Here is a 13,762-nt window from a genome sequence, read left to right on the forward strand (position 1 = left end):
TAATGTTTACTTGACATTCTACACTCTAAAAATGATCATTCAGCTATTACATAAAAAAAACCTTTTTATAGCTTACTTTGCTTTTCTACATACATATCTCACTATCCTGATCTCAGACTCTCTAAATTGATTGGTGCAACTTTAGTTCTCACAGACATTCTCATTTTCAAACACTTTTTTGCGAATTCCTTCAGGCTCTAAAGATATATTAGAAACGCCTAGATGGTGAGACGACTTTAACTTAAATACGAGCAATGGTTTAAACTATTCCAAAAAACAAAGAGAAATTGCTGCATTTCGCTTTCTAAAAATGCATCGCATGTAAAACTTCCCATGACACATTCTGCCACAGGTAAAAATGCAAATTACTACAGTACACTTTGCCGCTACAGTTGCTGTTCAGAGCAGTAAAAACTACTCATTACACACGCTCAGGAGTGTGGCACTTAATGTCTTAAATAAAACTAGCAAAACCAGGCGATAGGCAATGAAATGCACGAAAATCAGCGAAAACAACGATCACCAACCACCAACCACAGCCAGAGATCAGCTCAAACTCAAATAAATTAAAGCGAAAAACAGCCGAAAAACACTTACCTAAATTGAACACCAACGCGCTGTGGCAAAAGGCCAAAGTGGCGCGCATCTTCACTCCCATGCGAGCTGCATATGTACATACATATATACGTACAAAGTATGCAGCTGTTGTGGCGTGCATGCAACACGTCAGCCAGCAGCCGTCAGCCGTTAGCCACCAGTCGGTGGCAAAACGATGCCAGAAAGGTCATCGCTGATTTCCTGCTTAACGCAACGCCAGCTTAATGCAGTGCTTAGACAGCTGGCAACTGACGTCTGCTGTGCCTCGCCCACCTACAATTGATGGCATCTTCTTTATTTGGGGGTGTTGAACCGTTACTGCAACAATTGTTTAACTGTTGTTGACATTGACAATGTGTCAGTGAAAAAGAAAAACGTTGCACTAATGCGCTCTTCGCTCTTCTATTAGCGCCATCAATTTATTGCTTTGATAACCAAAAATGTCGTTTTGTATGAAACAAGTATCCATTGGGCTTTTTTCTTTTATTGGTTTCTTTTCGTGCGCGACTGTTGCACTCAGCAACAAATGCCGTTGGCGATATCACCACTTGTTGCCGCTCCTGCTGAAGATGCGCCAAACCAGTCGTGCGACACTGTTGCACTTCCGGCCGTTTGTTGCACATTACCAATGTACGCCGTGTCTAATAATCGATTGAAAAACTAAAGTGCATTAACTTTTGGGTGGAAAGGTAACAAATTTTATTGAGCAAGGTTGCCAAGGCGCTGGATTTTGTTTGTTTTTTTTTTGGCAAAGTTATCATTAAAGACATCTAGCGGGACACAAACTGAACTTTCTACTTCAATAAGTATATTTTACTGTGATTCGAGGAGTAAATAAATCGTTTACAGTCAGCCTGCAAAAGAACACTAGGCTTGTTTAGCGAATTACATGGAACGTAACACCAAAAAAATAGACTAGTCGAGTAAATAAAACCGGTTCGAGTTGAACGTGCATCAACGAGCTGAGTGCTGCAAAGTAAAAAGGGCCTTAACGACCCCGTCACTGTTGGCAGTTATAAATTTCGAAAAGTACAGGTATTCGTCTACTTGTGAAGCAACATCAACAACGATAACAGCATCAGCCTCAAAATCCAACGCAGTGTTGCTCTTACAACGAGTGCTAATTTGGACTGAGTAAATAATTGCACAGTGAAATTCTCTATCGGCGAACCTCTACCACGATCTATAGGTCTTTATCATGCCCGTTCTATTATATTGCGCAGAAGCACGACGTTTTGATCCTTCCTCCAAATGGAGGGATTTATGGTATTATGCCGCCTCCCAACGGAGGATGATTTTTTATGAGCAGTGTTTCATGACAGAAATAGACTCGGAGGTTTGCTATTGTCTACTGAGGGGCGACCACTATTAGACAAAAACATTTTCCACCATTTAGTGTTTCATGCTCGAAGTTTCCGTGTGCTACCGAGTCATGCACCCACCCATTCGGATATGATGACCGTCAACTGTAGGTTACATTAGGCTGTTTTATGTTATGTGGTTGTCCTGAAGCGAGCCCATTTGGAGGAGTAAGTAGGAGTAAAAAGGGAAAGTAACAGAACAGAGGGAATAGGGACTTAGAGTAATGAAAGAGATCGAACGATTTCTACTTACGGTTGTGTTAACCGTTTCATACTTCTGATAAAATTCGTCAGGTTGGTACTATCTAATATCATATTATCTATGCTATATCCACAGGTGTAGCAAAAATGTGTGAGCCAAGATGTTTAAACCTTAGCCCCGTGGAAGCATTACAACTGAGGATAAAGTGCTTAGAAGAGGCCGTCTTTATTAACCGTTGATACTGCCTTGAGCGCTTGCGACTCTCCCGTGGCCAGAAAGATCGCGCGGTGTTACAAATTGGCATATTTGGTCACAGAATTGGCGTCACCCTTGAACCGTTCTAGAAACGAAACAATAGTCAAAGGAACCCCAACCCTCCCATTTTGCAAGGAAACCACTTTACTGATTACCTCTCTAGCTAGCTCATCCGAGGAGCAGTTTCCCGCAATGTCCTTGTACCTAAACCCAAAATATTCGGATGCGGTAAAAGGGGAAGTCAGACATTCCCCGACTTGCTCCAACTATAATTAATTGCTTGGCTCAGATCTTGTTACATACTGCAGTGGTGTGGTAGCCCTAATTTGAGCTTTATGGAGAGTTACTCGCAGAATACTTTCCCACAAATCTTTTCGCCCTACTTCCAGCCGTTCGTTAACAAGTACACTGAGCACTGTCTCCAAGCGCTGAACTTCATTGATTACTCCTTTGAGGAGAGGTGGATGCAGAAGTTTTCGCCAGCTTTTCTAAATACGGAGCTTGTAAAATACATAGTAAATTTTTGAAATTATCTACAAAGTTGGTAGCCCTCACCAAATACTCAAACACCACCTAAGTATGCAGTTATCGTGAAAATTGAATTTATGAAAAACTATGCAAAAAATGAGCTGGCGATTTGGAAATTTCGTAACCACGCTGCGTGCTGCTCAACAACGAGACACAAAATCTGTCATTAGATATACATACGTGCAGGCATGCAATAAGTATAAGAAAAAAAAAACAACTACATTGGTAATAGATAACTTCACTGCTAGCAATATTGCAAGGATGAAGATGCAGCAGCTGGCAATAGCAATAACAATAACAATGATAAACTAAACAAATGAAAAATCATAATAAATAACATCCTCAACAGTTGAGTGCGGTAAATTGGAAAAGTGAAAGCGCTGCGTGACACGATCCGTTGTGATGCCGCACTGCACCCACTTCAGGCGAGCAGACAGCCAAAAGGTGGCCAACAGCCCACCACCAAGCAGCGAAAGTTCAAAGACAACAGATTGCATAAGAAATGTCCATTGCCGGAATGCCTACATATATTCACATAGAAGACTAACTAATCGTATTGCCAATACCAGCGTGCGCGGTGCAAGGAAAGTGATTAAAATACAATAAAATCAAATTGAAATAAAAACAAATTTTCGGGTTTACATCAGGAATCTAATGTTTATGCAACTTGTAAAGAAAGTAAATGATATATTAGCGCCTCCTTGGAAGGCATTATTCACAACTACATGCATACATGCATACATATTGCACAGATATTTACCGTTATCATGTGTGTACGAGTATGAAAATTACCTTCGCTAGCATTTCACCAGCGCATTTTTGATTGCACAGAGATTGCCGACACCTACCTCAATGCCACTCGATAATTAATGACAAGTAGTTTATTGCACTTTGAGCTTTCATCAATGTATAGTTTATGGCGCATTAGTTGATATATTAATGATTTAATTGATTTCTTATTTATGACACCATTTTAATGCATTTTCAATGCATTGAAGCTATAACCATCGCAGTAGTTGGTAGACATTATTAATGCTGCTAAGTGCCAATAAAATTTTTATTACGAAATGCTATGCGAACGACCAAATTCTAAATTTTAGGGGGTCATATATTTGTAAGTATATGTGTTTAGATTTGCAAAAGCGGTGGCTGATAAAATGATGAAGAGTATTTGCTATGCACTTTAGATCGCGCATTTATCAGATGTCCCTCGTATATTTACTATATTTATTAAATTTTGATTGCCGGCGAATGGGCACCGAAACGTGTTCATCGATTGTATGATTTATTCATTTATGGTATTTGGCCAAATGAACAAAAAATTCTTATTGACAAGAGTACAAATTATTTAGCTAATACTTAATATAATAAGCTACGAGCAGCTCAACGAGGCAGGGTAGAGTCCAAATCAGGAACAACTTTTAACTCCGATAGAACTCTAGTCAAAGAAGCAAATTCGGCATAATTGTACTTTGAAATTCCTACAGAAATTCCTTCAAAACATGAAAAGCGAGTCTCTCCAAAAGTGTAAGAGAGTTACTGAATTTTTTGGAAGGCGAATTAGATACAAATTTGCCGATAAGAAAGGCACAAATATACTAAATATGCAGAGGTTTTAAATTTCACAACGCGATAAGGCGGTAAAGATTCTTTGAAGTACAAAGAATGGAAGAAAAAATAGTCTTTAGTTAGTAAAAATACTAATTTTATTTAAAAAGTAGATGGATTCTGAAATACAATTGACCGTTCCGCAGTAGTGTCTATTTTTTCTACATTTAGCATTTCTTAAATATTTATAATTGACTATTTTGAGGTACATTGGACACTTTCTGAAGTTCAGTTAACTATTCCGAAATATACAATATTTCAATTTTTCAGAAATACACCCTAAGACTTCGAAGTAAAATTTTCGCATTTAATTTTGATGTGCGGAAACAAAAACATATGATTCAGTGCCAAATCAGGGCTGAAAGGCGAATAACTTATTAATTCGGTTTTTTAAGTGCTCAAAAACTCTCTTGTGTGATCCCATACGTGGAAGCTTGCATCGGCGGTTGGTTTTCCTTCATTCTTCGAAAATAAGTTTGACAAACAAATGGTTGTGTACCACTCTGAATGAAATTTGATGTCAGATTTCCATTGCGTGAGCAATGAAGCAATCCAGAATGCATGCACGGAGGTTTGTCGGATATTTTCTTTACCGATGGGTCCGAGAATGAAATAGAGTCTGGAGCCGGATGGTACTTAAACGATAGTAATAAGTATCACTATGCTATGGGGGGAAATGGCAACTGTTTTCCAAAAGGAAGTTTTTTTCATCCTGAAAGTAGCCGTATGGATAATCGAGTGCAGATAGAGCGGGAAACAGATTGGAGTTTTCAGTGACAGTCAGGCTGCACTGAGGGCCCTGGAGAACGCGAAGCAACCCTCAAAGAGTGTTCAAGAATGTAAGAAGAAGCTTAATTCTGCCGCAAGACAAAACAGGCTTGTAGGTACTTATATGTACGAAATTGCCGATGAATTGTACAACCGTGGATCAGCGGTTCCCCCACAGCCAAAAATCGAAATCAGTTCCGCAGTATTCATGAATTGGATCAGCGATTATGTAGACAATCTACATAAAGAGCGATAGTCCGGGCTAGAACGCTGCAGAACTGCAAGTGTTTTTGCGTACTTTGAGCCAACTTGACTGAATTTTTTGAACATTTCTTTACACCAATGGAGGCTCTTTTTGGGCAGTTGTCAATTTATGCGCTATACATCGAGAACAAATCTTCTTGATGACCACATGTTCATGCAATATTGAATGTGTGCTGGTCCCACAAATGGCCATGGATGCCTCTCTCCCACGATATGTCACATGACGATCTTACATTATCAATTGATGGCTAGCATCGATTTGTTCTAGCACAACAACTCTATTATTTAATTATCAGTTCCTGTAACCGATACCCCCACATATTCTACAAACTTGCCCCCTACACTGAATTCGGCAAACCCAAATATTTATTAATTTGAACCCCCTTTTTCTCCTAAAACTAAATTAAAAACCATAGCCATGTAATTTTTGTTTTCTTATTTAATAGTAGCTTTTTATCTCCGTGCATGAAACAGCAAAATGATAGAAAAGGTTTTTTTCCAATAGCGGTCGTCCCTCGGCAGGCAATGGCAAACCTTCGAGCGTATTTCTGGATAATAAGTTCGTAGCGTGTTTATCGAAGACTTTTATTAAGCAAAAAACAATAATTGTATCAATAAGTTAATCAATTATATATTCGCCGCTGCTGTTTACAACCTCTTCCCACCTCTCATTGATTTTTGCCTCCGGTATTTCATTTCTAAGCATCAAAACTAATAAAAAATTAAATAACTCAAAAATACAACTAACATACAATAGTTTTTTAGAGCAGAAAGTGTTCTGTCGGATGGATACTTACCCAAACTTTGCCAAACATCAAGCAAATCGTTGTAAAATAAAAGAAAATATATTAAAATGCTATGAACTTATTCCCCAAACCAATATATAAATTTAAGTTTCAAACTTTGTAAAAATTAAAAAGGAAATCAACAAATTTTCATAGAATGTTCAAACTTGTTAATTAGAATTTTTCGAAAAAATTACGATTTCTGATATATTATAATAAAATGCAACTTTCAAGTGGCTTAAAAATTGTGTTGATTTTTACTATGTTTTTGCTGAAGTTGCTGAGTGTTGCCCTTCATATAAAAAAGGTCAAGCATTCGTTGTAACTACATACTTCTGGTGAAATCATTATATCAATACCGAATAGTTCTACTCAGTAATACCATATTCCTAAATGTAACTACTGCCCTCTTGCATCCATTTTATCGTACTCGCTTTTGCACTATTGCGTGCGTGCTCGTTTTTGCTCGTCAATAATGAAAGTGACACTTGCACACAATCCAAGACATGGGCATAATGTAAAACACGCATGCGCACACATTTCGTTGGTCAGTCGGACAGCCTGTATGCGTAGCTAAATGCTGACGTTTCACGCCTGCTGTCAATATAACCCGCAGCAAATGTGCAACCAATGCCCACATACGAGTAGTTACAGGCAATGCAGGCAATAAAAACGTTAAGTTGCAATTGTGGCAAATTGCCAAAGCATCAAACGTCAGCAGTAATGGTGATTAATGGCATATGCAGGTAGGAGCTATACTCGTATGTATGTGTATACACATATGTATGTTTAAATCTGTTACATGCAATTGTCAATAAAAGTGAAAATAACAACGAAGTTAAGAGCTTTTTGCGGCTAAAATAAATCCCAAAGAAATCTCAACATGCAAACGACTTTCGCAAACATATTGGGGACAACATCTACATGCATATATACATATACATATATATGTGTATGTGCAAAACACTTTTCAATGCCTTAATTGTTCAATCAAAATGAAATAAATTCAGAGGTTTTTTTTAGTACTATTGGGATTTTATAAAATTCTTGTAAGTCTTGTATGAAAGCCTCAGCTAAGTGCAACGCATGTGGCACCACTTGCGGCACTTTGCGCAAAAATGTTTTTATTTCGCTCAACGGATTGACGAATTTTGCAATGCCAACAAAAGCTAAGCCTACAATCATAAAAATATGTATATTTTCCTGTTGCCCAGGGAGCAATTTTAGTCTAACGACACACACGACTAGGAATACTTCAAAGCATCCGAAAAAAAGACAGCGAAGAGCGAACGCATGCGCACTTTTGTTTTTGACCGGCGTCACGCATGCGTGATCTGACAATATTTCGTGCTCACGAGCATTATCATTTACATACAGGTAGGATTGCATGTTTGGTATGCATGTGTGTGCGCGTCATGTATAAGTATAAATATAAAATTGACTCTAAAAAGGTCTAAAGTAAGACCTAAAATTGACTCTAAAAAGGTCTTACTTTATTCTTTTTTCTGCTCTCTGTTAGACTCTGCATAATTTTCTCATTTGCTATGTGAGCTACGTACGCGTTTACGAACATATTTCTAAAGTAATGAAAGTAGAACATTTTATTTCTTTTGCATTTAATCCGACATTGTGCTTTATGAACTAGTATTTTTTTTTTGTTGTTGTTTCTTTTTATATAAAACTTTGAACTCTTCGTATTGCGCGCATGCGCCTACCACACGCTCCTAAACCATTTTCTTTCACGTTGAGTTCAGGTGCATAGGTGAGCTTTCCTTCCATCGCTTTCTCCGCGTCGCGCCGCTGAAGCTGTTCTTAGTTGTTTAAGCGGATTGTTGTGTTAAGAATTTTTATTGGCGTCATAACAAACTGTAATGAAAATGAAAAGGCTAACAATGCACACAATAGATAAAAGCTCTACAAACACGAAATTGATCACTGTGGGTAGAAAAGCCTAGAAATGTGAATGTAATTGTTATACTCCAATTGAACTAAATACAATAATGGTTGAATTTAAGATCTCTTTTGTCTGCGTTATGAAAAAATGTAAACAAAGTGCCGGAGAGCGCTTTAGAAACGTCAAATAAATAATATATAGGAATTAAAAAAAATATCAAACAAAATAAAGTATATTAAAAAAAATTACTACAAAAATATGGGTCAATTTCTTCTTCTTTTATATCAGATGTCTCTCTTTCAAATTGATGGTCCAGAAATTTTGTTCTCGTAGCTATTAACTATAAAATATGTAAAAACAACAAAAGTATTTTTCCCAGACTCATAAAATTAGTATTGATAAGATTGGATTTTAAAATCTTAACAACGGTCATCATAAACAAAACGTAGGACAGTTTTTTCACTGCCAGTAAATGCGTTAATGCTTCATCTATTCGCCACTTGCTAACCGTTGGTTTACGGTTGATAACAATTCCCGTTTCCACTAAAAATAAAGCCCGTTAAAGGTAGTTAAACTTAGCGTTACCAACCGTAAACCAAAAGTTAGCAAGTGGCGAATAGAAGAAGCAAATGGTATAAATAAGCCTATATTGGCAGCACTGGAAAATGGCTGCCAAAAATTACATTTTTCTAGAAGCATTTAAGGGGACAGATACTTCTAACCGGCCATATTTTCCCTGATTTTCATTAAAATTATTTCAAATGAAGACGTCAATATATTTTTTTCAAAATTGGCATACAGTTTTTTTATATTATACAATAAAAAAATAAAACTTTTTTTTTATTTTAATCATTAAAAATGGCGGATGTACACTCAATTCTTCCAGGAAGGCCGCAGCGGGGCTTCTCAATAGGCGGGCATTGTAGCATCGGCGTCAGTGACCTGAATACAAAAACCAAAAATTGTTTTGTTTATTAATGCCATAATTTCTATATGAATTAAAAAAATGGGGAAAAAAATGCATGGAATAAAATGTTAAAAAAATGAGTTTTGGGGCGAATTTTCCTACTATTTTTGATTCGAAAAAATTATTTTTTCGAAAAATTTTCGAAAACTTGTAAATTCACATAGAAAATAATATCATAAAAAAGATGTGTCCGAAATTTCAGGGAGATCGGTCAATAACTTTTCGAGTTCACCAATTCAAAAAATAAAATTTTGAGAAAAACGCGTCGTCTAAAGTTTGCATACATAAAAATTCAACCTCTCAAAGCGCTCGAACGCAAAGAATAGAGTCGTCACGGTTGGCGATCTATAATATAAGAATTAATTAAACTTACGTTCTAAAATTTTTTGACATATTCTTAAATTATATATTATATATTAACATTTTATGAAAAAAAAGATTGTTCGAAATTTTACAGGTATCTGACCCTTAATAAGTTTTAGTAAAACCGCGTTCATACTGGGTAACATTTGTTGATTCAACTCCTTATATTTATATAATGATCGTGTTCTATCAACATCCTTTGTGTTCTCGTTCTTCAAGCAATAGAGTTGAAACAAAACAGAATTCGCAAAGTTCAAGCAAAAAAATTTGCTCTATATGTATGTTCGCGGTCTAATCAAACTTACCAAATATCGGAAAAGAGTCTTGGCAGCATTGAAAATAGTGAGTTATACCAGTTTTATGGGATATAGCAATACTCGCTAGTGGCGAATCTTGCCCAGTAACTGTGTTGTTGCTTTCACATACACATTTTTCATCAAGCAAGCAGCGGCCAAACATAACGAGTCGAAGGCATAAAAAAGTAATTAGCCCTTTTAAAGTAAAAAACAATATAGGTATAACTGGCATTTCATTGACTTCATTGACTGTTTGGCCGAGCTTCTCTTCCAATTTGTGGTGTGCGTCTTTATGTTGTTCCACAAAAAAAGGGATCCACAGTTTTATGCCACCTCGGAACGGCAGATGGTCTTTTATGATGAGCTATTCCATGGCAGAAATACTCTCCGAAGTTTGGCATTGCCTGTCAAGGAGCGATCGCCATTAGAAAAAACTTTGGCGTTTAATGCCCGTGCACTAACGAACCAGTCCATTCAGCTACGGCGGCGGAAGTGTGTATGTATATTAAAGCTCCAGATACCCGGGTACCGAGCAGTTCTTATTTAATTCCATACAATCGGTTTTGGTTAAGGCTCATTCATTTTTATTGCGATAAATCTGGTAGATTGTCCCACTATGAGCTTCCCTGTCTTTATTTTAATATCTGAATAAGACCACTCTGGGCCTATAAATAGGGAGACTGCCCATTTGCTGGCTAACATATTTGCCATTTCGTTCCCTGTAATTCCTATGTGCCCTGGAACCCATAAGATGAGCACCTGATTGTTTCGCTCTAAGATATTCAGCTTTTCAAGAAATTCCTGCACCAGTTGTAACCAGGAAAAATTATTCTTAGATTGGTTGTTTTTAGAATAGGCATCCTCGCTTCAAATTTGACATGAACGTGAAGAGTAAGTTCTAGAAAAACCGATAATTACTATTAGTTTGAAGCTGCTTTCGGGACTCATCCTGCTTAATAATATTAAATATTAAACTAGTTTCGAAATGATCCAAGTATGTTCTTAAGATACTTAATATTTTTACTTTTGTACTATGTTTCAACTGTACTTGTGATTGTACTTTAAGTTTCGATTATACAAATATATTTATCATAATTATTTTCCAGGTACTCCAAAGAATCGATGATGTGTCCTTAATGTGCGATAAACGCATTGCAAGTCTCAAGAAATTGGCTTTAAAACCACCGCGTCCGGTGCAAACAGTTACACCAGAACCGGCAGTGCCCTTGCAACCACAAGGAGGTGCACCACATTTGCTACGACGAAAACATAAGGTAAGTGAGAAAAAGAGAAATTATGCATTCATTAAAGAATTTTTAGAACATTTGAGGTTGCGGGGAATTCGAAAATGTGTTTAGTCATGGTAAAAGTGACAGAAGTTATCTAATTAAAAATTACACTAAAAAAGCTGGATGCGCAGTTTTTAAAAAATATATACGTATATGTGTATAAATTATATATGTATATCTTCTTATATATATATATAAATGTGAAAATCTGTCCCTATATTCGGTTAAAACTCGCGAACGGGCTCACCCATCCAAACCAAATTTTTAGGCTTTGTTTGGACTATTCAGTAGATGGTTTGTGTTTTAAAATTTTAAGAATCGGATACCAGGGTCTCGAGAAATAGGCCAAAACGTGAACCCGGGTAACCCTAGGATGTGTTTGTACAATATGGGTAGCAAATGGAAGCTGTTGGTGAATGCTTTAGTTCAGAGTATTTTTCATGCCGCTCCGTGACTAGGGTCCCGAGATAGAGACCAACACGTGGACCCTAGAATGTGTTTGTACAATATGGATATCAATTGGAAGCTGTTGGTGAATGCTTTAGTACAGAGTATTTCTCATGCCGCTCCGTGACTGGGGTCTCGAGATATAGGTCAAAACGTGGGCCCGGGTAACCTTTGCTTGTGGATGTGCAATATGGGCATCAAATGAAAGCTGTCGATAAGTGCTTTAACGTCGGGTAATTTTCATACCTATTGATGACTAGGGTCTCGAAATATATGCCAAAACGTGGACCCACCGTGTCTTTGCCCAGCGAAGCGGGTCGGGTTTGCTAGTAGTATATAATTACATTAAACCATGAAACTGTTATTAATAGGTACACTTTTTTAAGTAAATGTAACATTATTTACATATACGAGGGTTCTCTTTTATATTTAACGCCCAATAATGAAAACAGTAAAATAATAATGAAAATGGCTTTATTCTTTTTCAAAATATCTCAATACACTTCCATACTCAGTTCAAAAAATTTCCAAAGCATTCTTATTATACACAGAAGTAGATACCTCGAAAACGGGCTACTTAAAGCTTTTAACAACTTCTTCAGACGTTAAAAAACTTTTAGTAACAAAAAGAAACCGTTAGATGCCAAATCAGGGCTGTATGTAGGAATCACGACCTATTAATTCGATCTTTTGTGTGAGCCGAAACTTGGAAACTCGCATTATCTTGGTGAAGGATGATTTTTTTCCCGCGGTTGGTTATCCTTAACTATCCAAAAATTTCTGAATTTCAAAATTGACTGTTTTAAGTTTCTTCAGTAGTACAATTAGGATACCATAATTTCCGAAAATGGCGAAACAGGTGAACATTTGCTTTGAAGTGCTAGTCTAGTCTTGGCACACCCATACTAACCATTGTTGGTTTCTTTCCAGCTCATATGCATATCTGTAAATCCAAGATTCATCACTTCTGACGATTTCATAGACGTGCTTTGAACCACTGCGGCTGAATTTCTTCAACATTTCTTTACACCAATTTTTTGGGTAATTTTCAAAAATGTGTGTAACAAATTAGCCGCCTTTATCAGATGTGCGCGTTTAAGTAATTTTACATTGCCATAAACATTTGTGAATATGTAAATGCCTATGTAAGCATATATAATGCACTACAGTTATGTACATACAAACACAGTGCAAACATACCTACTTCCATATACCATAGCACACGTGTTACATTACGAGTATGGTTCTGTTTCCATGCTTCAATGCGGCCACTGGTCACACTTGTGCCTGTTGGTTCACACATTCTTTCTTTTGAGTTAATAAATTACGAGTATTATAACGGTCTAAGTAAAATGTTGAAAAACCATAAGCATTCGGTACGTTTTTAATTGAGATGCGTATGAGATGATACGCTCTATACATTTGATATATGTACTTATTTCACTCCCCTTTCCTTTTCGCCAAAGTAGGTACAAACAAGTACTCGGTAAGACGGTAGCAATGAGTAAACGCACTAAAAATTTGATTATGAATATTTTAGTGTAATAAAAAACATCTAAAAATGTTGACCCAGTAAACAGCGCAAGCAAGAAATTCAGAGCAAATGCTTGTTTGACCTGCATAAAAAATATTGTACTTTTTGTAAATTTAAATTTTTTTTTGGTCATTTTGTACTCATAACACATACATACTAGTATACCGTCCATGCATTGAAATGTGTAGCAGATATAGTTTAATTTTTAGTTATTTTAGATCTTTAAAATGCTAGAAGAAAATGTTCTATATTTCTAGGCGCTATCGTTAAAAATTTTTATCTACAAATTAGGAATTACAAAAATGGCTTGGCTACCTAAATTTTAAAGTAAAATTTTCAATAACTACTCAGCTTTAAAGAGCTTTTTCGGAGACCTCTTATTTTGTGTCAGTAATAACTAAAAAACCTAGTTGACCAATAGTTTCGAAATCTGGCTCAAGTTATTCACATCTATTACCAGATAGCTCTGTTTTTAAATAATTATGTACCTTAAAGTAACAAATTAAACAGCTTTTTAGCGTTATTCTGGCTTCCAAGTGCTACGAAAAGTTGAAAAAAGTCCTCGCCGGGATACATCGAGAACCATTAACAAATGCATTTTGGA

At 36.6% G+C, this 13,762-nt stretch overlaps 1 protein-coding gene across 2 annotated transcripts in view; it reads left to right on the forward strand.

Moving 5' to 3' along the window:
• The window catches only part of LOC129246350 (guanine nucleotide exchange factor DBS), a 238,453-nt gene that overhangs the window by 109,583 nt on the left and 115,108 nt on the right, over positions 1–13,762 (forward strand). For both annotated transcript variants that reach the window (XM_054885104.1, XM_054885105.1), the window contains exon 11: positions 10,995–11,162. In XM_054885104.1, coding sequence (XP_054741079.1) covers positions 10,995–11,162 — 168 coding nt within the window. The remainder of the gene's footprint in view (positions 1–10,994; positions 11,163–13,762) is intronic.

Source organism: Anastrepha obliqua, chromosome 4, assembly GCF_027943255.1.
Source record: "Anastrepha obliqua isolate idAnaObli1 chromosome 4, idAnaObli1_1.0, whole genome shotgun sequence".
NCBI lineage: Eukaryota > Metazoa > Arthropoda > Insecta > Diptera > Tephritidae > Anastrepha > Anastrepha obliqua.